The sequence below is a fragment of the Gallus gallus genome, chromosome 18, assembly GCF_016699485.2.
Source record: "Gallus gallus isolate bGalGal1 chromosome 18, bGalGal1.mat.broiler.GRCg7b, whole genome shotgun sequence".
NCBI lineage: Eukaryota > Metazoa > Chordata > Aves > Galliformes > Phasianidae > Gallus > Gallus gallus.
The window spans coordinates 10454123-10477325 of NC_052549.1; the positions used below are offsets into that span (position 1 = coordinate 10454123).

General features: G+C 52.0%; 3 protein-coding genes across 6 annotated transcripts in view; 2 read left to right on the top strand and 1 right to left on the bottom strand.

The window, feature by feature from the left end:
• The window catches only part of DNAH17 (dynein axonemal heavy chain 17), a 28810-nt gene extending 27111 nt beyond the window's left edge, over nucleotides 1-1699 (top strand). For all 4 annotated transcript variants that reach the window (XM_040649865.2, XM_040649868.2, XM_040649867.2 and 1 more), the window contains 2 exons: nucleotides 409-634; nucleotides 1334-1699. In XM_040649865.2, coding sequence (XP_040505799.1) covers nucleotides 409-634; nucleotides 1334-1581 — 474 coding nt within the window. In that variant the 3' untranslated portion in view covers nucleotides 1582-1699. The remainder of the gene's footprint in view (nucleotides 1-408; nucleotides 635-1333) is intronic.
• On the bottom strand, nucleotides 8-17401 carry PGS1 (phosphatidylglycerophosphate synthase 1). The gene is made up of 10 exons (NM_001008463.2): nucleotides 17255-17401; nucleotides 13168-13357; nucleotides 12194-12271; nucleotides 11031-11130; nucleotides 10204-10393; nucleotides 9688-9866; nucleotides 8710-9243; nucleotides 5241-5389; nucleotides 2570-2712; nucleotides 8-1515 (listed from the first exon to the last, which is right to left on the bottom strand). The coding sequence occupies exons 1-9, from the start codon at nucleotides 17386-17388 to the stop codon at nucleotides 2593-2595; spliced, it is 1674 nt and encodes a 557-aa protein (NP_001008463.1). The 5' UTR covers nucleotides 17389-17401; the 3' UTR covers nucleotides 8-1515; nucleotides 2570-2592.
• Nucleotides 17402-18707: 1306 nt separating this feature from the next.
• Nucleotides 18708-20737, top strand: SOCS3 (suppressor of cytokine signaling 3). The gene is made up of 2 exons (NM_204600.2): nucleotides 18708-18784; nucleotides 19006-20737. Exon 2 carries the CDS (start codon nucleotides 19073-19075, stop codon nucleotides 19700-19702), a length of 630 nt encoding a protein of 209 aa, NP_989931.2. The 5' UTR covers nucleotides 18708-18784; nucleotides 19006-19072; the 3' UTR covers nucleotides 19703-20737.
• Nucleotides 20738-23203: the final 2466 nt, after the last annotated feature.

The following is a 23203-nucleotide window of genomic DNA, read 5'->3' on the forward strand; positions in this document are numbered from 1 at the left end:
GACTCACTCATAGTTAACTGTTTTATTTTTCCATGTTAGTTTAAGCAATTTAAAGTACCTGAACTGTTCTCTCAAGGAGAGCCCAAGGCTGAGATGAGTTCACCATTAGTATATGACACTGTTTTGAAAGAACATGAGATACCCTAATGGAACTTTACGCATCTCAGAAAAAAATATATTTAATAAAACCATGTATTTTAAAAAAAAAGAAACAGCCATAGTTACTACAATCCAAATTAACAGTTGGAGTTTAATTGCTACAGTGCAATCTGTATTTATTTATTCATCACTGACCACAGCACCCCAGCCTGCCCAGCACCTGAAGCTCAGCTCTGTGACATCAAAGCAGTGCTCCACCGTCCAAAGGCCACGCTTTGCTCTGCAGTACTTTGCTGTTTTATTTTCCAGGAACTAGAAGTCTGGACAACGGACTTTGTGCTGCCTGTGACGGTGTGGCTGGCAGGGTTCTTCAATCCCCAGTCTTTCCTCACTGCTATCATGCAGTCCATGGCTAGAAAAAATGAATGGCCACTGGACAAGATGTGCCTTGCAGTGGAAGTGACCAAGAAAAACCGGGAGGATATGACAGCTCCACCCAGAGAAGGCTCCTATGTACATGGATTATTCATGGAAGGTAAAAGATTACATCTTGTAGGAGATGTTTCAGGCACAGAGAAATGCTAGGTCGGAATTAATGACTCTTGCAAACACAGCAGGCGTTAATGCTCACTAACTTAATACTTGGGGGCAGCTTTTGCAAAGCTCCAAGCAGTGAAGCCTTCATCCCACGCCAGTGTCAGACACACACCAGCTGAGGGCAGCAGCGGCCCGGTTTACACATAGAGTTTCCCAGACCAGAAACTAAAAGCAGACTGCCTATTAAGAACCTGAGGACTCAGCTGCTTTAAGCTGCATGGTTCTAGCAAATAAATACAATACACTACTGTTTAACACGTGGATAAGACAAATCAGGAAACTCAGAACATAAAATAAGGGCACAGTAGTAGACAGCTACTGTAGTTCCCACCACCGCCACGTTCTACCTTCACCTATGCAACTTCCATGCAAACTTGCACTGAAGGGAGGAGTGGGGGCACAACTGATGTAGACATCCCACACCCAGCAAGGCAAAATGCATTCATTAGTCACAGTGAGACATCAACATGTCAGCCCTAAGGACTACTAAACCGTGGCTACCCAACCTTCAGACTTTACCCTCTCCACTGTGCTGCTAGAACAACCCCTGCCCACCCATTAGTAGTTAAAACACAGTCATTTTGAAGTGAAAATGCCATTGGGCAGCTGGTACCATGACAGTTCTGTAATCGTGCAGGTGCTCGATGGGATATCCCTTCTGGGGCTATCGCAGATGCTCGGCTGAAGGAGCTGACGCCCATGATGCCAGTCATCTTCATCAGAGCCATCCCCGTGGACCGCATGGACACCAAGAACATCTACGAATGTCCTGTCTATAAGACACGGATGCGAGGTCCCACTTACGTCTGGACCTTTAACCTAAAGACAAAAGAAAAAGCTGCCAAGTGGATCCTTGCTGCTGTCGCTCTGCTTTTGCAGATCTAAACCCCCGTGACTATGCAAAGCAGCCAACACTTTTACTTACCAAAAACCCCTTATTAACTGAATCTAAGTTTGGTTGTACCACCACTATTTTTAAGTATTAATAAAGGCAGTGCTGGAACTGCTGTTGTGTGGAGACTACTCTTGCAATCCACAGAATCTCTCATGATGGATATTGGCTTTCAGTGGGTGGTTTCTGATAAAGCACTGGTTCAAGCCAGGCTGCTGAAGTGTGCCCAACAGAACAGCATGCAACCATCCAGACTCCTTTCCTTGTCAGAGCTCTCCTCCTTTTCACAGGTATGTGTTTGATCACTCAGTGCTAATTGCAAGCAGAAGTTGATCAAGCCATACACAGTATGTATTCCTGCATGGAATTACTTGTTTAAATCAGACAGAAAAAAAGGCAGATTTGGCACAGTTTCCCCACAGGTCAATCTGCACAACCCACAGATCCCAGCTCCCCTGCCTGGGACAGACAGAGACCCGGACAGTGCCACAGACTGTGGAATGCTCACCTTTCTCCCACAGAGACAAACCTTCACGCCCTCCACCCCCCAGTTTTCAGGTGAAAGTCAGCTGTGAACCACTCAACCTCTGACAATGGAGTCCTTTGATTTCTGGATTACAGAATCCGCTCTACTCTTTCACAGACAATAATTTCCATCAGCCGTGTTGCCTGTTAGGTAGACTAGAGCTGCTGTGGCCATCACACAGAAGCCATCGCCTGTCTCTTTGTTATAAAATAATTCTCCAAAATCTTCTCATCCTATTAAACATCTGAACAATTGGGTCTAAAACACCTGCACAAAGCTTCCAGAAGTTCTGGTACAGAGCTCAGGCAACAATTCCAGTCAAAGTGATGAACATCCCAGAAGAAAAGAACTCTTTTTCCCCACAAATCCTCCCCCCGTTTCCATGGTAGAAGTTACTGCACTAGGAACACAGTCAGCGTCACATAAATCCCCCATAAGAACAGCAGAAAACTCACCCAAAGCTGCAACTCTGCTTCTTTCAAAAGAAATTCTTGATCAGAGGCGTTACCAATTTCACCCACAGCTTCACATGCCGACTTGGCTGCTCAAACGTTGATGATGACACCACACCTGAGCAGAGGTAAAGCTGCTCCTGCTCCTGTATAGAGAAAAATCAGCCCAGTAAATTTTAAGTGTTAAATTAGTTATAACAGCCTGTAAGACAAAGCAGAAAACTGGCCGTGATCCTGCCAGGATTCTCACAAGCCTGAGCGTAATAGTCTCATTCTATGCAGCACAGCTCACAGAGCAATGAACCCACCAAGGAGACAGCAGAGGACGTGTCCTTCCAATCCCCTGCTACTGCACTCCACCTCTGGGTGCCTACTGCTGCACTAACAAAGCGATCCTCAAAAATTAGCAATTTAACTCTACAAACAGCAAAGGCAGAAGGTTTTCCTTTGTGTGCCTTGAAGCTTAGCTCTCTTACAGCTGTAGTTTCAGAAAAATCCTAAATCCCTTGCTGTAATTGCCAGAAAAGGAAACCTTATCATAATCTCAAGAGACTGGCTTACGCACTCCTCTCTAGACACAGCTCAAGCACTGTGTTTTCAAATGAATATGCAGTCATGATTTCTTTCAACTATATTACCAGAAACACTTAGGCTTCTTCATTGTGTACACAACACTGCTGAAAGAGGAAATGAACCATCACGATGATAATATGTGCCCACGTCACACGTGAAAGCAGATTTTTGATCCAATGTAGAAGCGGCTTTCTTATCAAAACCAGTTATGTTTCTAGATTTGCAGGCAAATAAGGAACAGATCATCTCCTGTAAGTCTATACTTTATCTTTTGACTGGTTTAGTTGTCACAAACAACAGAAAGAACACAGAGTGCAATGCAGAAAGCAGGAACCAGGCATTGGAAAGGAGCACAGAAACACGAGCCAGGAACAGACACAAGAAGTGTGTGCGCCAAATCAGACTAATTTTAGAAACCCAAAATGCTATCATCAGTCCTGTCAAGAAGCCTCTGTGTCACGGTCATCTGATACAGTGAGGTAAGCTGAGCATTGAAGTGAGAGCAGTTATCTGAATTGAAATTCAGAGACTTGACCAAAATGCTCAGCTCGTTCAGTGAGACACACAGCCCCTCTTCTTTCCAACCCCCCTGCTTTAAAAATGCTGGTGCTATTTGGAACTGAATGTTGCACAACCAAAGGGATTTCGTGGCACTGTACAAGTTAAGAGGTGGCTGCTGCACATCAGCTGCAATATTAAAAGCTCAGTTATTATTCAGAAGGTTATTACTAAGAAGGCCGAAAGTTTAAAGGGTCAAAGAAAGAAATGTCAAATAGAAAAGCCCGGAACACATCTGATGCCCTGAAAAACAAGAAAACAGGCACTGAGTATTCCGTTTGTTCATATAACTGAAAATGACATTTCAGCTGGAGTGCTGAATGGAGTTGTAATATGCACAGAAAGAGAGAGCACTCCATTAGAGGCTGTGTCACCTCGGCATAGAATTAAGTCCTCTGAACAAAGATCACAGAACAGTAAACAGCCAGCCAATCTCAGAATCAGCTTCCAGCAAATGGGAATCATTCAGAGCCCTTTAAATTAGATCACTGCCGCACTGTTTGAGAAAATTCCTCTGTCATGTTTCCATTGATTCTCTCCTTCCATTAGAAACAAGTAGAGGCAAGATATGAATTGAAATATTCAAGCAACTCTTCCAGTAATAGAATTGTTTTTGATTAGATATACTGTGACTCATTCTGTGGAAGAGCCCTGATGCAATAGGGCAATTCCCATTGATCTGTGCCTTCTTATGCCAAGACTCAGCTAAATGCAAGGCATTTTTCAGATCCTTAAGTCGCACAGAGAGGCAGCAAACCTCACTTCAGAGCACTACAAGAGAAATTACAGGGGACAACGTCAGCTCCCACAGAAGATTCAGAGTCAAAACTGACAGGGGTTGGGGAAGCAGCAAGAGTGCTGAACAGTCCAAGCTGCCTAATGAGAAAAGAAGAAGGCAGGACACTGAACATTAAGCCACTGAAAAACACTTGTGTCAACACTAAGAGCTGCTGCGTGTAATTTCGTGGGCGATGCAATCCATCCAGCTCAGAAATGCTCTTACTGTAGAAATTACACTAAGATCTGCTGCCCTCATTCACCTCCACAGACCGTGGACAGCCACCCAAGGGCTAACTGCTTGGCACTCATAGTCCTGCAAAGGATTTCCCAAACGCCTGAGAAGCAAAGTCCTACAGAAGTGTGAGAAGGGAGGTTCCTAGGGCCTGACCTCATCAGCTCAGCGTGCTGCTACCTTAGCAATGCCCAAATATTGGGGGATAAGGCCTGAGAACGTGCTGCATGAGCAGCAGAGCCAGCAAACCCTCTCTGTCTCTCTCAGCATCCACTGCCTGAGCACTCCGATACTCGAGTTCACTGGGGACACATGTTCTTTCCCATTACGGCCTCCATTTCCCAGAAACAGGCACTCGTAGCAGGCATCTCATCAATAGTCACTTAACTGACAGCTCCTTGAGACTTCCTATGCTCAAGAAGGTTTTGAATTATTGTGGCTGTAGGTTTTTATTGCAACTGCGTCATCAGCATTCCCTATGTGACCAAGAAGCACAGCATCCACGTTATCTCCCCAGAAACAGCCGCTTACCTGGTGGAGTTGCTGCTGCAAAGCTTTATTTTCTGTCACTATTGCAACCTGAGCTTCCAAGTCACGGTGAACGGATCGATATCCAAAATTAGGAGACCCAATCAGGGTTAGGCAGGGAAGACTGCTCCCTGCCAGGTACAGCCAGAGGCCTGCAGGAAGAACAGGAGAAGAAAGGAAGTGTGGCAGACAAAGGAAATGACTGGGGTAGCCTCAAACAATTGCTTCACTTGGAAGAAATGAATTAAACATGTCAGATTTACAGCAACTATAAGTGATCACAACACAAAGCAAGCCCTCAAAAACAGACTTCCCTGAAGATGGATGGTTGTGTGATCCTTGGGGTACACTTGCACACTCTGCACTGTCCATACTTGCATGTTTTTCACAGGGGCTGCCGTGACATGCCCTTAAGAATGTAAATATACTGCACAGAGGGCCCCAAAAATAATTCAGAGTGAGTAATCATCATTAAGTTAGAGGTCATTTTGCAACACAACATCTCAGATGCACTGACATAAGGCAAACAGTACTCTGTGTCAGTACACTGCAGCAAAAAGAAGAAAACCTTCACCAAGGGATGAGGTGCCACACAGACACATGAGCATTGGAGCAGTCTGTTCTAGAAGCAGGAGCAGAGCACAACGAGCAACTGCCTTCCTGGGACCTCACAAGACAGCGGCATGAAGAGGCATCTCACTGCTCTGACAGGTGAATTCACATGAAATAAGCACTGGTGAGAGAAGTGCTAATTACTACGCCCACTCGCTTCCTGAGGAGTGATCTTCACCAGAAGATGAGTTCAGTTCTTGCCAGGATGAAGGCTCACAGGGCCGCCCACCACCCAGCTCTGCCCTCCCTGGGGGGCACAGCCCCAGCAGCGTCTGACGGGTGGCTGATCCCCACCGCCAGTCACATGGAGACTACAACAAAGAAACCATACCATAAAAACCACCTAGGCCTTAAAATAGAAGCAGGTTTCCTAACTCAACCCTAGAGCAGTTCCAAGAATGCCTTGAGTAAGAAGCTGCCGATTCACCGCTGGTTCCTGTAACCTCCTCCCCGCCCCCACATCACACGCTCAGCAGCTTCACTGCTGCTTTCAGCTGTACCTCCAGGCCCCGAGCTGGCATTGCCTGTGCTGTGGCTGCCCCATGGACTGCCCCACAGAGCTGCAGAGGGGTGCAGTGGAAGGCAAGGAGCCCAGGAGGTACTCAAGCAGCAGTGCATCTCCTGCAGGCTGTGCCAGCTATCACGGCAGCTGCGTGGCCTGCTGGTGCCCAAGCTAGGAGGATCTCTGCATACAGAGCCATGCCAGGCAGCAACCACCATCTTCCTCTTTCTAAGCAGCCACGCAGCAGCCCTTTACTGTGTCTCCAGCTTTATGGCCACCTGGCAGGATCTGCTCAAACAGTGACTCACCTTTCCAGAAAGAGGAAGAGCATTTTCCCGGCCACCACTCAATAGCAGCAACACAGGCTTATCTCAGAGCAAACAGCCACCTGCCTGGCACTCTGTCACCTGACACTTGCATGGAAGGGACCCTAATCCCAAAAGATAGCCCTGCGCCACCCACAGCACCCCACCCAGAAACCTGCTGGTCTACACTGCTGCAGGCAGGCTCATCTTAGCATGAGAACAAAGTGGTAACAGGCACTGCCTAGTGTCGTGCCCCAGTCCAGGAGCCAGGCTCCAGGTGCAGTTACCCTTCACTTGCCCCAAGGTTTCCTCCATTTCTCCTTCTGCCCTGCCCTCTCTCACACTGTGAGACTCCTGCAGAGCAGACAGCTCCTAGAGCACCGGGCAGCCCACAGCCTCCTGCTGCAGCACAGAGAGTGATGGGCGGGCGCCCTCTGGGATCCTGGGAGAGCTGCCATGCTCAGTGAGGGCCAACAAGGGAAACCCCACTGTAAGCCAGCAGTGCCCGGCAAGAGAATCTACCTACAAAGCACAGAGCTCTCAAGCAGGTGCTTCCTGGAAGGCGGCACACGCAACGCTTCCAGCCAGGCAGGCACCACGAGGCACCGAGATAGGGCTTTGCAGCTGCAGAGGCTGATGTCACTGCCACCAGGGCACAGCATGCGTCAGGAAGGCTCGCGGCTTCTATATATAGGCAACTCAGTAACATGTGTGTATTTTCTTCAGACAAGAGAAGGCCCACTCAGCAGCTTTCTCTCCCTGCCACCTCTGAACCCTCTTCCGAACAGCCCTGCAGGAAGCCAGTTAGATAGAGGCATTCCCACAGTCGTTAACAGCTAATCTCAAACAAACAAATCAAGCTGAACTACTGGTCAGGGCCCTGGAACAGGCCAGTGCTGGCTCAGGGCGCATCCGTCCACCCTTCTCACCAGACACGTGCTGCAAACAGTGACAATGCCCCCCTGCACAGCCTGAGGAAACTGGCTGTCAGATAGGGCACTGCTTACAGGAACCACACTGCCCTAGGGGACTGGTGAGCCACTGCAGGAAGTGACACAGTGACAGCAGTGTGCTGCTCCCAGAGCAGAGCAGCAGAAGGTGCTGCCATGCACAGCAGAACTGCCTCAGTGTGACTGAGCACTGCTCACAGTGAGCTGCACACCGTACGTCTCCTGCTGTAAGCAGCCAGGTGTCCTCAACTACTTGCATGACTACATTCTACTGTGTATAATGTAGGAGGAGAGTCAGCATCCAGATTTTCTGGAAGGAAAATTGCAAGTCAAGGTGGTGTTGGGCTTGTGAATGGCCTGAATATTCTGTCAAGAAAGAACCTGGGGCCTTCTGCAGAAAGCTATTATGCCAGTACTTATTTATTTTTTGTTTTAATCATCTACATTTGTTAAGCAACATCCATTTCTCAACAACTTCCCCTCCAACTCTCAGAAGGCACCAGGATGCACCTAATCAGTACTCTGAACTTCACCATGTGCCATAAAGGGGACCTGGTACAAATTCTCTGAAGTGTGGGTCACCCCACAAAGCTCTGCTTCCAGGAAGACCCAGAGTCCAGGACCACAACGTTCTCACAGCACTGGGCCCATGGTACAGCCATCAATTCTCTTTGCTCAAACTATCAAGAGGGATATAGGAATTGTAATTGCTATCGCAATCATTTTTTATATATAAACATATATATATAAATATATAAATAAATATCCATCTAGATGCCTTCTTCCATTTCATCCTGAGGCAGTACGATATCTTATCATTATTATCATATCTTACTGTCACCATCAGGATGATTCTTGTATAATCCCTAGGACTACATTTAAACTGGAAATCCAGAGGCAAGATGTAACTTTGCACGCTTGTCTCCTGGGTGATTCAAACCTTCCAGGCTTAGACAAGCAGGATGTTTAAACATTGGCTGAGTACTTTTGAAGGTTGAATCCAGACTCAGCACCCAACCATCCCCTCACCAGTTGCACAATCAAAATATATGCAAAGCACACGTGCTTTCTGAATAAGTCCTCCTGAGAAACAGACATCTTACCTTTGGCATGGAAAGTCCATCCAGCCCTGGAGTACTCCTGCAGCTGGACCCTCTCCTGCTGGTGAAGGCAGCAGACCTCATTGTAAAACTGGTGTTCTATGTAAACATAGGCAGAAGGGATGGCACCTGCCACCCCTTTGGCACCAAAAAAGCCATTCACCTCTGGTGAGGCCAGAAGAATCCGATATTCTGCCCTAGTGCCCAGAATGAGGTCCATGTAAGCTTGTGTCAGGTTGAAGTAGCCCGTGGTGAGGTATATCTTGGCATCTCGTTCAGCCTCTGTCAGCAGTGTCTCTGTGACCATCTCATCTATTTGAATCCCAAAAGGTTTCATTTGGATTAAGGGATAGATCCACGTGTCAGGTTCTGGTTTCAGACCCTCAGATGCTTCAGAGTCATGCTGGGGTAACATGGAGCTGCCTTGCTGGCTGCTGTGGAAAGTCTTTGCATGAAGGAGTTCTTGTCGTGTCCTGGCAGAGTCGATTACTTCCATCACTCTTTGATTTGCTATCTCACAGTATCTCACCTTATCTCCTACAGGAAAACCAGAAGAGATCATATCTGAGACCTAAAGGTACAGAGCTATGCATCACCTACTGAGTAGCCAGACACCAATGTCAGAACAAAGAGTTAAGACAAAGATCACACAACTCTCTTCTCCACGGCTGAAGAACACATTTCAAAAGCAGTAAAGCCACATCACATAGGAAAAAAACATTCAACTTTAAAGAGGGGTAGAAACTTGACTAGCAGCTGCTTGAAAAATCCAATGTTCTCAGTATTCTTCCTAATTCAACGCTCATCTGATTCCCAGAACAGACTCAACTACAAAATACTAATTACCAAAAATTGCACTATAGTTACAAAACTTTCAGTATAGGTACACATACCTAAAATTACAGACATCAATACCAAGTTGCAAATCACTCCCTTCCTCTGGATCATATCACCCAACCAGATAAGGAGATGCCCTCCTACCTTGGTAGGGGTGTACCATCCCCTCCATCATCTGGACTGTATCATCTTGCTGTAGCTGCAGAGACACATCTCCAATTGCATCCACTAGCTCCGTGAAGAAGTCTGCAATCTCAGGAGAGTCCTGCAGGAGAACATAGCGGTCCTGACGATTGGTGAAGTACAAATCACTCAGGTTTGCACTAGGAGAGAAAAGAAAAGTTCCAGAACAGAGTATAGGCATACAAACTTGAACACCCTAGCCTAGGTTACAGATCTCACCCCACATATAATGAGACTGAAGCACAAATGGGCCACATCCTTTTGAATCTTGAGGATATATATTTTCCTCTTCTAAGAAAGACTCTTCCATATGAGAAGATCATGTGAAAGACCGATGGTTGCTCTTCCATATCAGAAAAGTCTTATTATGATCATTATAGCATGAGCAGGTGCAAATAATGAAGTTCAGACAACTCTGGTGGCATCAAAAACTCAGCTAAATCAACCACAGAAAGGCCTGAAGAGGAAAGGACTCACCCGCTCAGGATGACATTATCATCAAAGAGATAGACCTTGATGTGCTGCAGGCCAATGGTCTCATTAAAACGCTCTGGAATCAGGAGTTTGAGAAGCCCACGCAGGTTTGGGGTGTGGAAAAGGGAGACACGCACTTGTTCGGGGAATCTCTGCAGCAGTGGAATTAGCATTGTTCGAGAATTCTTCCTTCCTGGGAGACAAGGGGTTTTCACACACTGCTTCACCATGGGTGAGGAACACAATGACATGGCACGCCAGCTCCTCAGCTAGAGGCTGCTTACAGAGTGCAGTGCCAGCACACGAGGCAGCTACTAGCATTTTTTCTTTTTAATCACTTTAATTTGCACTTACACCAGCAGTAATATCAATATCTAGAATTGTACATCTGTAGGTGAATGGGTTTGGAACAGCCACCATTCCACACCCAGCACTAACACAGGCTACAAAAAGTCACTGCAGAAGGTTAAGTGTGCTGCTACTTCCAACACTCCCACACTTTTCCTTAAAAGGAAAATATAAAAGTGCACAATGGATGAGGACAAATGTACTGACAAGTGAACTAGGCAAGCAAGAAAGCACAAGTTGCACAGAGCATAGCATCTGACCCTGTGATCTTCTGGCTCCTACCAACTACTTTCTAAAGAGTTGCTCAGCTTAAAAATTTTCTGGGAATACACAGTTACTGGTATACAACAGGACAGGTTTTGAAATGTATGCGATTTAAGCCTGTAGGTCCTATCAGCCAAGACAGTCTCCCTCAAAAATGACAACATGTTCAGTCTGACTAAAATAAGCTTTTGAAGAAAGTAAGGTATCATAATATCTACCCCGAGATCCCCTGGTGTAGTCAAGAAGAATGGAAACTCTGAGGTTTGGTGATTCATTTGCTTGCAATGATTTCTCCAGTGTTTCTTCTAAGCAATTCACCTGCAGAGAGAGATTGTACTACTCATTACGGAAAGCAAGTCAAGCTTTATAAGGAAAGTGTTCAGAAACCAGGAGGTCAGTGGTCGTGAAAGTTTCCATACTCTAGTATGAGTATTTCCTAGTCATGCAAAACACTACTAGTTTAGACACCGCATCTGTCAGACTGGCATCCTACCCTATCAGCCTGAAGCAGCATATGAAAGGGCATCAATTTGACAGGCATACATTCTTCCAGCCTCTGAACAGCAATTCATTTTAGCAGAAAAAGTTCCAGCATCATTCCCAAATCACAGACTTTCATTACCAACAAAAAACCTTGGCAGGAATGCACAGATTATACAGAGGCAGTTTTATTCCCTGGCTACAAGTCTGTCTGTCACATGCAAATGCCAGCCTCATGTACAAGCCCAGACAAAACCAGGCACAAATTGCCGTGCAGGACTCTGTCCACCTTTACCCTGCAATGGAATTTGATTCTAACACAATAATTTAGCCAAGGTCAGACTTCTCCCTAAAGGACTTAGAGAATGCTTTTGTTTCTGGAAGGACAGGAAACAGAAAAGGTAAACAACACAAAGCAAAACTGACCTCTGTCTTAAATGCAGAGAGCTAGTACTGAATCTGCATACTGCATTTGCAGGACAAAACACAGGACTACATACAGACAAGAAAAAAAATCAAGCATGAACCCCCAGTTCTGCAAAAGTCCTTGGAGCACTATGCCAGTAACCTCTGACAGTCAGAAATACCCGAGCCCATTCATCCATGAATATGTTCACTAGTTCCAGGGCTCTGCTGAAGGCTTAAAACAGAACTGCATACACCTCCCTCCACCATCCTAAGTATAAGTACATAAATGCAGTGAAGAACCATGAGAAAGCTCTCAGTGAGAGGAGAAAATGTACCCAAAGTAAATCTATATGAAAGTTTTAAGGAAATTATAAGTTCACGAACTGCACCTCACATACAGCTCTTGCACCTGCAGAAACAAGATGCTTTTTTGCAAAGGGAAGTGTTTTCTTTCTGCATTCACCCCCACTTCTCAATCCCCTTCCATACTCACCAGCTCCTGTTCCAGGAGCCCTGTTCCCAGGTATAGTGAAGCCATCACCACTCGCTGCTTGGCTGTTTTTATCTGCACCTGAGAGTAGCAGAAAATAAATTCAGGTTCACCCACGGTCACTGTGATCACTAGGATCTAACTGTTCAAACCACAGAAACGCTCTAGTTTCACCTGAGGAAAAGAACAATGAAATAACTGACAGCAAGGATGTGAAACACACAGGTCTTTCTAGAGCAACATCAGCACCGCTGCTGCACCCAAAAATCAAGTTAAAAAAAAAAAATCTACGTTCTCTGGAAAGCTGAGGAACTTTGTTCCCTGCTAAAACTCTTCAACACAAGGGCAACACACCGCACTAGCTGCAAGCTCTGGGCTGTATCAGTATCACACTAGCAATCCCAGCTTCCATTCTGCTTTAAACCTCTGTGTCCCACCCTGCGAATTAGTCAGAACCTGGCTGAATGCAAATTCAAAGTTGCTCCTACTCTACGCAGGGGATCAGACCAAACGACCTCCAGAAGTCACTGTGTGGTGCAACAGTCCTCACGTTTTGCTTCTGAACAAGTTAAGGCCTTCCTCAAGATCGACAGCTGCTTAAGCAATGACACATTAACTGGCATGAGCGGTATCACAGCCTTCCCCACCATCCACATGAAGGCTTTGTGCCAAGCATTTGCCCTCCTCTCTTGTTCCACCTGGAAGTGAGAGGAGACGTTGGTCAGCAGAGCTCTCCTTCCCTCCTCTACTCACTACTGAAGCCAAGGGGTGGGAGCTGCTGGCTCACGCTACCCACACAGCCCACACAAGGTCTGTTCTCCAGCAGCTTGCTGCAGCCAAGATCATGTTTCAGAAGTACTTGAACATACTTCAAACACATGTTGTCAAAAGACTCGTGCAACCATGCTAAACAAACCCTCACCTCAGCCCTGCTGCTTGTTCCCCAAGAACATTCACACTTGGAACCCACAACTTACCTTCAAGAGTTCATAGAATTCAGCCGGAGAAGAAAGCACCTTGACATGTGAGCTGGAGATCCCAAACTCTGGAACCAGATTCCTGATCCACTGGAACCTGTGTGCTCCTTCTGGGCAAAGGGAGCAAGGCATGGCTGTGATCACAGGAACCGGCGGGGTGAGCAGTGGGGCTAGGAGAAGCCATGATGATCTGTGAAGAGAGATGGAGGAATTCTGTGTGGCAGAGCCTTTACTTCCTACAGACAGCCTCCAAGCAAAGAAGGAGCTGCAACCAGGGCCAATACATTGTAAGGATCCACAAAGGCAAGAAGGCCTTTCCCTTCCCATATTTCACAGAAACCAAGCCTAAAAACAGGAAAACATGCAGAAGGTGACAGACATTAACGTCATCAGCTCCTGTCTCAACTGGCAGTGGGAAACAACACCTTCACCAGAGCAGTGAAGGAGGAGAGGAAACAGGTTAGAAGCTGAAGAAGCTGAGATGTGAACCCTACCAGCACCAGGTGTCTGGCAGTACTGCTGTGGTGCAGCTCCCCCTGTCATCAATCACTTTTGAACTCCATCCCAACGACACAAGCTACAGCTCTGCCATGGTGTTTGGTCACTGCCTTTTCTAGCTTAGCTCTCAGCCAGGCTAAAGATTACACGTTTCTACTTCAAGTAAAGACACTGTAGAAGTCACAATACTTTATAAGTTCCTTAATGAAACAAACAAAACAAGCAAACAAAGAGATCTAGAACATGCAAAGTGCCTGAAAGCATTGGAGTCCCAGCAGCAGAACAACACAGCCAAGGACAACGTGTGTTTGTGAGGGGTACAAGCTGAGGGGTACACAGTATGAGCTAAGGATCACAACTGAGGGACTCAAGCTTTCCTTCCACTTGCATTCTGCACAAGCACTAAAGAAGGTCAAAGCTCCTCTCACAAACTTCAAAGTAACTACAGGGGAAACAGCAGGAAGCTCATTCTTTAAGAAGAAATTTCTGAACAAATTTCTGTGCTTTGAAGTCGTTTGGAAAAGAAACCAACTTACTGCTGAGAGTCACGCTTAAGGGGATGACAAGAAGTAAATGGCATTTTTTCTTCTGTGCAGGCTTAACATGCATGCAAAACCATCCAGTCATACAATTACTCCTGGTGGGAGTTTGTCCACATGACAAAACCACATTTCAACACAATTAGCAGCAGTGACTCTCATGAGATCCAGGAATCGAAGAGTAAGTGACCAAACTACATCCCCAGACTGTGCAGAAAACACTCGGGTCTGCAAAACCTGCTCTCAGGAGTCCAATGCCAACCAGGACAGAGCGGGGGTGGCCGCCCCATCTGGGAGAAACACTGAGTCCCACAGGGATAGGGGGCAGCCACCAGCCTGCATCCCACCCCACTGCCCTCTGCCATCACCACAAACCAACAAGAAACTTGATTACAACCTTTACCAGAATTTGTTACGAGGAACTTTTAGGTTTTACCATAATCCAAAGCCCAAATGACCACAGATTCCAGGAAGATGACTTCACTCCTTTGCTTCATGATAAAACACTGGATCTTCACAAGGTTTCCGAACACCCTTACGCAGAAGCCAGGCAGCTTTCAGTTGCATTTCCTGGAAAATCCACTAGTTTGTCACTGACTACTCATTGTAACAGAAGTCTGAGTCAGTTTGTGCAAGAATTCCTGGGATGGTGACTTTCAGCAGATCATGGGGACTATGCTCAGACTTGACATCCATAAGTGATATCGACTTATGGCTGCTGGAAACAACTGAAATGTTCCGCAGTAGATGGGGGGGGGGGGGGGGGGGGGAAGAGGGAGGCTCCTTTCAAAGCAGAAAAGAAATACAAGAAATACTGGTTTTTAAGCACTCTCAAGTTCATCTTCACAGAACTTGCTCAGAACCTTGCCCAACTCATGTCCCAGGAGGCACACACAGGCTGCCACGCTGTCACTCAGTAGCAATTTTATGTTGTTTTTTGGCATTATACAGTAAGAATTAATCAATAAAGGAGATAACCATTTTCCTTATTACTCCATGGGTCAAACGTGGCCAATTATACCTCCGGAAGCCACTACACAGCAGCCAGGAATCCACTTTCCCAAAGCACAATTCCAAGCAGCCATTTTCTGGCAAGGAGCAGTCGCTGCAGGTTAACCCACAGCCTCACGTCCAGCCCAGCTCCACAGGAGCCCCCACTGCTGAGGGAGGGACCCCAGTTTCCTTCCACACGGTACTGACAGCCATTAACCACACACTCCAGGTTTTGCACTGCCTCTGCAGCTTAGAGCACTCCTACACTGTTTGATCTTTTAATTCACTGCAGAAATTTCAGCACATATTGAAGCTGCGAGCCTAAGACTTTTACACATACAGAGTAAATCAGGATTTTGCTCTGGCCAACAGCAGCGACGGCCCAGCAACCACAATCAAACCAGCACCTTCTGCCCACAGAGACAGAAAAAAAGTTCAAGCAACCACGTCAGTGCAGCACAGTCCCTTCAAGTGCAACACGCAACAATTAGAAACCACGTAACGTTATGAAGAAATCATCAAAATTCCACACTTCAACAAAGAAGTTTTCAGAGAAATAGAAACTGGTGACAGGGGGGAACCCTTCCCATGTATTCCACATCATCAAGTTAACCGGAAAGAGAAAACAGATCTAAAAGGAACTCACTTCAAGTCTTTTCTGCCTAAGAAGTTGGCCCTAAATATAAATGAGGGATTTTCTGTCTGTGTTCTATTTTTAAAAATTGTGGTTTTGGTGCACAGACTCATGATAGAGCTGAAAGTCTTATTCACTGTAAAACCTCATCTGCAGAAATGAGAGGTGAAGTGAAACTGCGGGGTAAGGCACTGTGCTTTCACCCACGCACACGTCACCACGGGGATCCACAAACTGCTCCTCTTTGAATTCAGCTGTGCCTTTCCAGGGCTCAGTCTAGTAATACATCTGCATCAAGAAATGCTGATGAAACCAGAAGAGGAGTCTGCAGAGACACCCTTAGCTTACACTAAGGACAAGAGGAGAGCACAGGGGACGAAGAGCTCTGAGGCGACTGCAAGCTCAACCACAGCACGGCTGCTGCCCACAAGAAGCGAGTGAGGATATAAAGATGTGCTGTGGTGGCAGACATTGCTGTTCAAGAGCAGACCGACTCGTGCAGAGGGCTGTGAGAGACGCTGCACTCACTGCAGCACAGTACAAGGCCCTACCAGTGCTCTTACCAAATGCAGCAAGAAGCAATGCCCAAAGACTAGAGAAACAGCCCTTTCGTTATTTAAGATGCTTCAAAGAGTTTTGTTTCATCACCTCTGAACCTAGCATGTGGTTCCAAGGAACTGTAACCACCTCTGCTGTTTTAATAGTTTAGTGTTAGCATGAGCTGTACTCCTAATTGCACAGCCCCACAGAAGGAGCAGCACACAACCAAAGGTACTGCCAGGACCGTGGCACAGGGAGCACAGCACTGCCAGAGGAACGCAGCAGTATGAGGGCCCACACAAAGGGCCATGGCCACTCCCCAGAGCACAGCACAGGCACCCGGCACACACAGGGCCATCAGACCCCTACACCCACCACCTGCTCCCCAGCCCTGATGCTGCCCAGGAGGTTTCTCCTTTCTGCTGCATGGGTAGGGGAGAAAGGAAGGGTCTGAGCAACGCTCACAGCACTCTGTTCCCAACACCGCCATGCTGAGTGCCCACAGCACAGCTGCATGCAGACACACACTCTGTGCACACTGGGCCCCGTTCCTCCAGCTGCGCCCCGGGCCCAGCTGTGCTGCAGGGGCGGTTGCACTAACGGGGGCACGAACCCCCCTGCTCCAGGGCGCATCTGAAACGAAGAAATCGAGAAGACAGGAAAAAAAGAGCCCCGCGTGCCTCAGGGGGCACGGCCACGGCCTCAGCTGTGCGCGGCGCACCGCGGCTCTTCAAGCCGGGGGAAGGCAGCACCGCTGCGCGAACGAGCGCGCCCTCCGGGGGAAAGCCACTCCCCGCCCCCACATAGCGTTTGTGCCGGGCTCGGCCGCAGCACCGACCGGACGGACGGCCCGCGGCGACCGAGCAAGGGGAAGGCTCCTTACCTGCGGGAGCGGCGGTCACGGCCCCGGGACAGGCGGTCAGAGAGGCGGCCGAGCAGAGCGGCCAGGCCCGGAGGACCCCGCGGCAGCCAGGCCGCCAACCGCCGCCACAGCGCCGCGCCCCCCGCAGCCGCCATCAGCGCCGCGCCTTCCGCTTCCGCCCGCTGCCATGGCGACGCGCCGCCGCTCACTTCCGCTTCCGGGTCGACGGGGCTCGCGGGAGCGCTGCGCTGGAGCGGGATTGCGCCGCGCGGGCGAGGCCGCAGGCCCCAGAACCCAGCGGGCAGCCCGGAGCCCCGCGACCACCTCCCCCTCCTGCGGGGATTCCCAGCCCCGAAGCGATGCCCCGCCCGGAGCGCACCGCGCTTTCTGCCCCTGCCCCGGGGCTGCACGGGAGCGGCCCTCGCGGCCCCGCGGCCTTGGGTGGGGGAGAAGGGGCGGGGAGATGGAGCCGGGCGGCCCCGCCCCCCCCCCGCGCCCCGCCCGCCGCAGGCACAGCTCCAGAGAGCCTTCGCGTTTCGGAGCAGCGGCTCCACCGCAGCCGCGCTTCCCAGAAGCGCTCCGCGTGTTTATTCCCGGCTGGCACGGGCGGCACGGGCAGCGGCTCCTCCGGGGCGAAGTGAACCATTTAAAATCACATCTACGGACAGAGCCCGGATTGTTGTCGGGTCGACGTGGACAGCGTCTAAAGGAAAACGCGGCGTTGTCCCCGAGCCCCGCCGGGGGGGATCTCGAGTTCGTCCCCTCGGCTGTCGGGCACTGCCCGTCCCCCGCGTGGGGGGGAGCGCCCAGCCCGGGGAGGGGGCACCGAGCCCCCCCAGGAGCGGGGCTGCTCCTCGGAGCCCTCCGCCGGGAGGGGTTCGGCCCCGGTAGTTCCCAAACGAGCAAACCGAGGGCGTTTGTTCTCCCCTGCAGCTCTGCTGGGAAGTGCACCCGAGGCCAGCAGCAGCCTGGAATGTTGTGCTTGAAATAAACTCGGTCGCGCGCAGACATCCGATCCGCTGCCCGCGGGGATGGGGCTGCCGGACCCCCCGCACCCCCGGGGCACTGCGGGCAGCGGGATGGGGGCGGCCGGGCCGGGCGTCTCTCTGTTCCCCGAGAAGGCCGCCGGGGTGGGATCCGGGGGTCCCGCGGAGCAGCCCTGAGGGTTCGGGACCCCCGCTCCGCTGCCGTGCGCCTCGGGATGAGGGTGGGGGGAGAGCGGGTAGGGGGCCGCGGTCCCCGGGCTGGCCGGGGACTCACCTCTTCTTAGAAGGAAAAGAGCATGAATGGGAGCGGGAGGGGGCGGCCGCGCTGCCCGGAATGGGCCGGCGGTGCCTGGCGCTGAGCCGAGCCGAGCCGAGCCGGGCGGGGCGCGGGGAGGGCGCCGGGGAGCATTACAAGAAGCCGCGCAGTTCCAGGAAGAACCCGAGGGCGGGCTCACCGCCCGCTATAAGAGGCCTCCCCGGGCGGCCCCGGCAGCTCCGCCGCCGTCCGCCGCCGCACACTGAGCCCCGCGCCCCGGCCGCCACCGAGACCAGCACTGCGCCCCAGGTACCGGCACGGGACGGGACGGGGGAGGCGGGGAGGGTCCCCCCGTGGAGGGGAGAAGCCGGGACTTAGGGTGCTCCCGGGATGGATGTCGGTAACGTGTCCCGGGGAGTGGAGATGGCGGGGGGGGGGCATCCCGGGATGGAGGCGGGAAGGCCGGGCCGGGGGTGCCCCGGGGGGGGTCGGTTCGGGGCTGCCGAGTCTCACCGCCGTCTGTGCCGCAGGTGATGGTGTAGCGGCCGCTGCTCCCGGCAGCAGCACCCCGAGCGCGCAAAGCTGGCTCCGTGCGCCATGGTCACCCACAGCAAGTTCCCCGCCGCCGGGATGAGCCGCCCCCTGGACACCAGCCTGCGCCTCAAGACGTTCAGCTCTAAGAGCGAGTACCAGCTGGTGGTGAACACCGTGCGCAAGCTGCAGGAGAGCGGCTTCTACTGGAGCACGGTGACGGGTGGCGAGGCCAATGTGCTGCTGAGCGCCGAGCCCGCCGGCACCTTCCTCATCAGGGACAGCTCGGACCAGCGGCACTTCTTCACCCTCAGCGTCAAGACGGAGTCGGGCACCAAGAACCTGCGCATCCAGTGCGAGGGCGGCAGCTTCTCTCTGCAGAGCGACCCGCGCAGCAGCCAACCCGTGCCCCGCTTCGACTGCGTGCTGAAGCTGGTGCACCACTACATGCCTCCCACCCCCTGCGCCGGGCCCGAGCAGCCCGGAGGGGCCCTGCACCCCAAACGCACCTACTACATTTACTCGGGTGGAGAGAAGATCCCGCTGGTGCTCAGCCGCCCGCTCTCCTCCAGCGTCTCCACGCTGCAGCACCTCTGCCGTAAGACTGTCAACGGGCACCTGGACTCCTACGAGAAGATGACTCAGCTGCCAGCCCCTATCAAGGAGTTTCTGGACCAGTACGATGCCCCCCTCTAAGAGGCTGGCAGAGGGAAATCACGCTACAAGCACAAGAGCAGGGGACGGGCACAATGCCCGTGGCAGCAGGGACATGCAGGGCACGAGCAGCCTCTCCCCGTGCAAGCAGAGGAGTGCCAGGGATGAGCTGCTGAGGACCTGGGGCTGAGCCTCGTTCCCCTCGTTCTGGGAGATGCTCCGGGGCAATGGGGCCGCTCCGGTCGGACTGTGGGTGCTGTAGTGCAGCCCAGCCCAGGGCAGCCCGGGATGCACCCGCTAGAACTGTGCTGGAGTTGTGCTGGAGTTGTGCCCGAGAAAGGACGCGCACCAGAGTCCAGCTGGTGCCTGACGCTGTTCCTCGGTTTTAAGGGGAAAGTGGTTTTTGCCCATACTGTACTTTACCTCTTGCTGCCTCCTTGTGGAAGCTCCTTTCACACCAGGCCCCAGGCTTGGAGGTTGCTGCCTTTTTGCCCTCGTTGCTATTTTCCAGGAGACTAAGCCTTAATATTCTCCCAGTCTGGGTTACTGCACATCATTCAGAGATGCTGGAAAGTAACGGTCCTGGTAGCACACCGTGAAGCCAGAGGGGAACAGCCGGTCGTGATGCCATGGTGGAATCCTGCGTGCTCACATCTGCATGGAGGCCGAAGGGCCGTGGTATCAGCACTGCCCCATCACTCCTGAGCATGGCACACTGCTCCATGGGGCACCGGTGCCTGTGGGATCACAGCAGGAGGATGCCCTGAGTGCACCCCTCGGGAGTGCTCATCTGCGTCCGCCTGGAGAAGCAGTTGGGTGGTTGTGGTTTTTTTTGGCTTTTTTGTCTTTTTTCTGTTTCTTTTTGTTTTTCTTTTGAACCAAAGGGATGTTTACAGGCCTACGTGAATCACTGTCTTTTATAAAGATTCCATCTTCACCTCCAGCCTTGAGGGCTGAGCAAAACCATGCTTGAAATTCAACCAAAACAAAACTCAGATGAAACTTTGCACATATTTATATTTATATTCAGAAAGGAAATGTTTCCATAATTTATAATAAAGAGCACTATTTTTTAATGAACCCCTCCCTCTCCCCCCCCAATCTGGTCTGTTTCCTCCCATTCGCCCTTCGAGGCCGTGGCCCCCCATGTGACGCACGTCCCCGTCCCCCCCGCCCCCCCCCCCGGGCCGCTGCCCTCGTGCGATGCCGGGATTGTGTTTACACCACGTAAGTGCCGGCTTCCTGGAGCCGCGGCGCTGGGTGATTCCTGCCACAGTGACTCACCGCCCGCGTGCGTAAGCGCTGCTCCATCGTTCAGGTATGTCTGAGCCCACCACATCGCTGCGCTGGGGGACAGCACCGGCTGTGGACACACACAGTGCGGCTGGGAAGGGTCCCCTGGAATACAGGACACGGTCCTGTCCCCAGGCACAGAGGAGCAGGGTCAGTGCTGAGGATGGACCGTGGCATGGAGTGTTCTGAGTGAAGGCGTCCTCCCCCGGAGCAGCCCTGCGCCCCACGGGGATCCCATCCTGCACTGAGCTTTGGGAGGGATGGAGGCGTGCAGTAGGCACAGAGCTCCGAGAGCAATGCAGTGAGAGGCACAGAGGTAGAAATCACCCCGAGCACTCCCTGTGCCATGCAGCCTCTCCATGGCACCCCCAGGGCCACGTGCACAATGCTGGGCATTTCCATGCTAGGCATTGCGTCCCATGCTCCTGCCTGGGGAACCCCCAGCCACCGAGAAGAGGTTTCCCTTAGGAATTGCCCTGGAGCAGAGAGCAGAGAGAGGTGGTGAGCGTGCCTCCCTTTGGCCACAGACACGGCGCAGTCCCAGTGACTATTTTGGTGCTGCTCTGCCGGGCCACAGCTCGTGGGCTGCCAGGAAGCGCCTCGCAGCCTGCCCGGGCGCCCGCCGGAGCTATGCAAGGAATGTCCATGCACGCGGGTGGCCGCCCGCCAGGCCCTGCTGAGGCAGATCCCCACTCAGGGCTCCCCCGCCACTCCTCAGCCCCTGGCAGCACCAGGACTGTGAAGGAGAGGTGTGGGACAGCATCACTGCCACGGCCCGCAGCCCCCCCGGAGAGGGACCGGGGGCATCGCATACAGCTGGACCTGGAAGATGTTTTACCCGAAGTGCTGACAGGACATCCCTGCTCTCAGGGGGGGAGGGCAGCCGCCTTGCACGGTCTGGAATTGGGCACGGTGGAGATGGGAGCCACGGTCCCCAGAGGGCTGAGCACCCCCAGGCTCCCAGCACGGGGCAGGCAGCATCCTGCAGGGGTAGGGCAGCGAAACCACATCCCTATGAGAACAGCCCCAGCTCTGCACTTCCCAGCAAGGGCCCCGCGCCGTGCACAGCACTGCAACCCACAGCTGAACCGGGAGTCCGGGAAGCCCTGTGAGCGCCGCGGGGTTCTTGGAACACACCCAACCTCGCAGCGGCGGTGATGGGGCGGCCAGTGGGCAAATCCCTGCTGAAGGTTTCACAAACCCCTCGCCTTCCCAAAGGAGCCAAGCGGACTTGGCCCCACTTACGCAAGCAGCCGCTCAAGCTTGTCGCAGGCAGGCAGCCCCCCCGCCACACTGAGCTCTGCATTGAGCTCCACGGGACGCCCTGGCACAGTCCTGCACAGCGGCACAGCTGGAATGGAGGGGCCAGGGGGGACGGAGTGCTGTGCAGTGAGCACGGCCCAGTCAACGGCTGCGGGAGGGGGCTCTGTGCCCAGCCTCCACGCTATGCTTTCAAGAGTTCTCCTATCACGGAGCTCTGCTCAGTGTGCAGCCATCCAGCCCAGATGGTGCACAGCCCCCTGTTCTGGGACCTGGGAACTGGCCCACAGCAGGGCTCTTCCTCCCAGCCTAAGCAGGGGCTGCACATGGATGCATAGTGGCAGGGAAACACGCAGGGGATCGGTGTTCCTGATTGTGGACCCAGCATGGAGATAAAGGGATCAGCTCTGGGCACCACGTATGTCTCCAGGGAATCAGGGACAAGCAGCTGCACCAGTGACCCCACACCCACACCCTGCCCCGGGCTGGGCTCTTCCCACCATGCCGCCAGCAGGTTACTGGCACCAGAAGGAAGCATCCACCAGGATGGCAAACCCAAGCCCTCCAGGGTCAGAGGGTGGCAGGAAACCCGCTCCATGGTGCGTACCAGCATCTGCAGACCCAAAAACAGGAAACAACTGCAGCCTGTGATTGTCGCTGCCAGACAGCCCCCAGCCAAGCAGGCGGCCGGGAGGGCTCTGCCGGGCACACAGATCTGCCATAGGTAACCAGAGTGCACTGGAGTCCAGCCAGGCACGCTGCGGGCTGCCCCCAGGGAGCAGGGCAGGCTCACAGGGCATTGCAGCCCTGCGCTGGGCTGAGCAGCCTGCCTCAACCACCAGAGTGTGGGTGACAGCTCTGTGCCTCTGCTGGAGCAGTGGCTGTGACAGGAGGGCAGCACTCTGCTTGGAGCCCCTCTACTCATGCTGACTGTCTGTGGGCTCAGAGGCCCTGAGCTGCACTGCAGGCACCATCTCAGAGCTGGTCTAT

Bases quoted from the DNA above. Each gene is read 5' to 3' on its own strand.
- SOCS3 (NM_204600.2), top strand. From the start codon at position 19,073: ATGGTCACCCACAGCAAGTTCCCCGCCGCCGGGATGAGCCGCCCCCTG.
- PGS1 (NM_001008463.2), bottom strand. From the start codon at position 17,388: ATGGCGGCTGCGGGGGGCGCGGCGCTGTGGCGGCGGTTGGCGGCCTGG. The intron at 10,394-11,030 runs GTAGATATTATG...CTTGTCTCCCAG, and splicing joins CTACACCAGGGGATCTCGGG to GAAGGAAGAATTCTCGAACA. The intron at 5,390-8,709 runs GTAAGATGTCTG...TTCTTCCTGCAG, and splicing joins ATGGACTTTCCATGCCAAAG to GCCTCTGGCTGTACCTGGCA.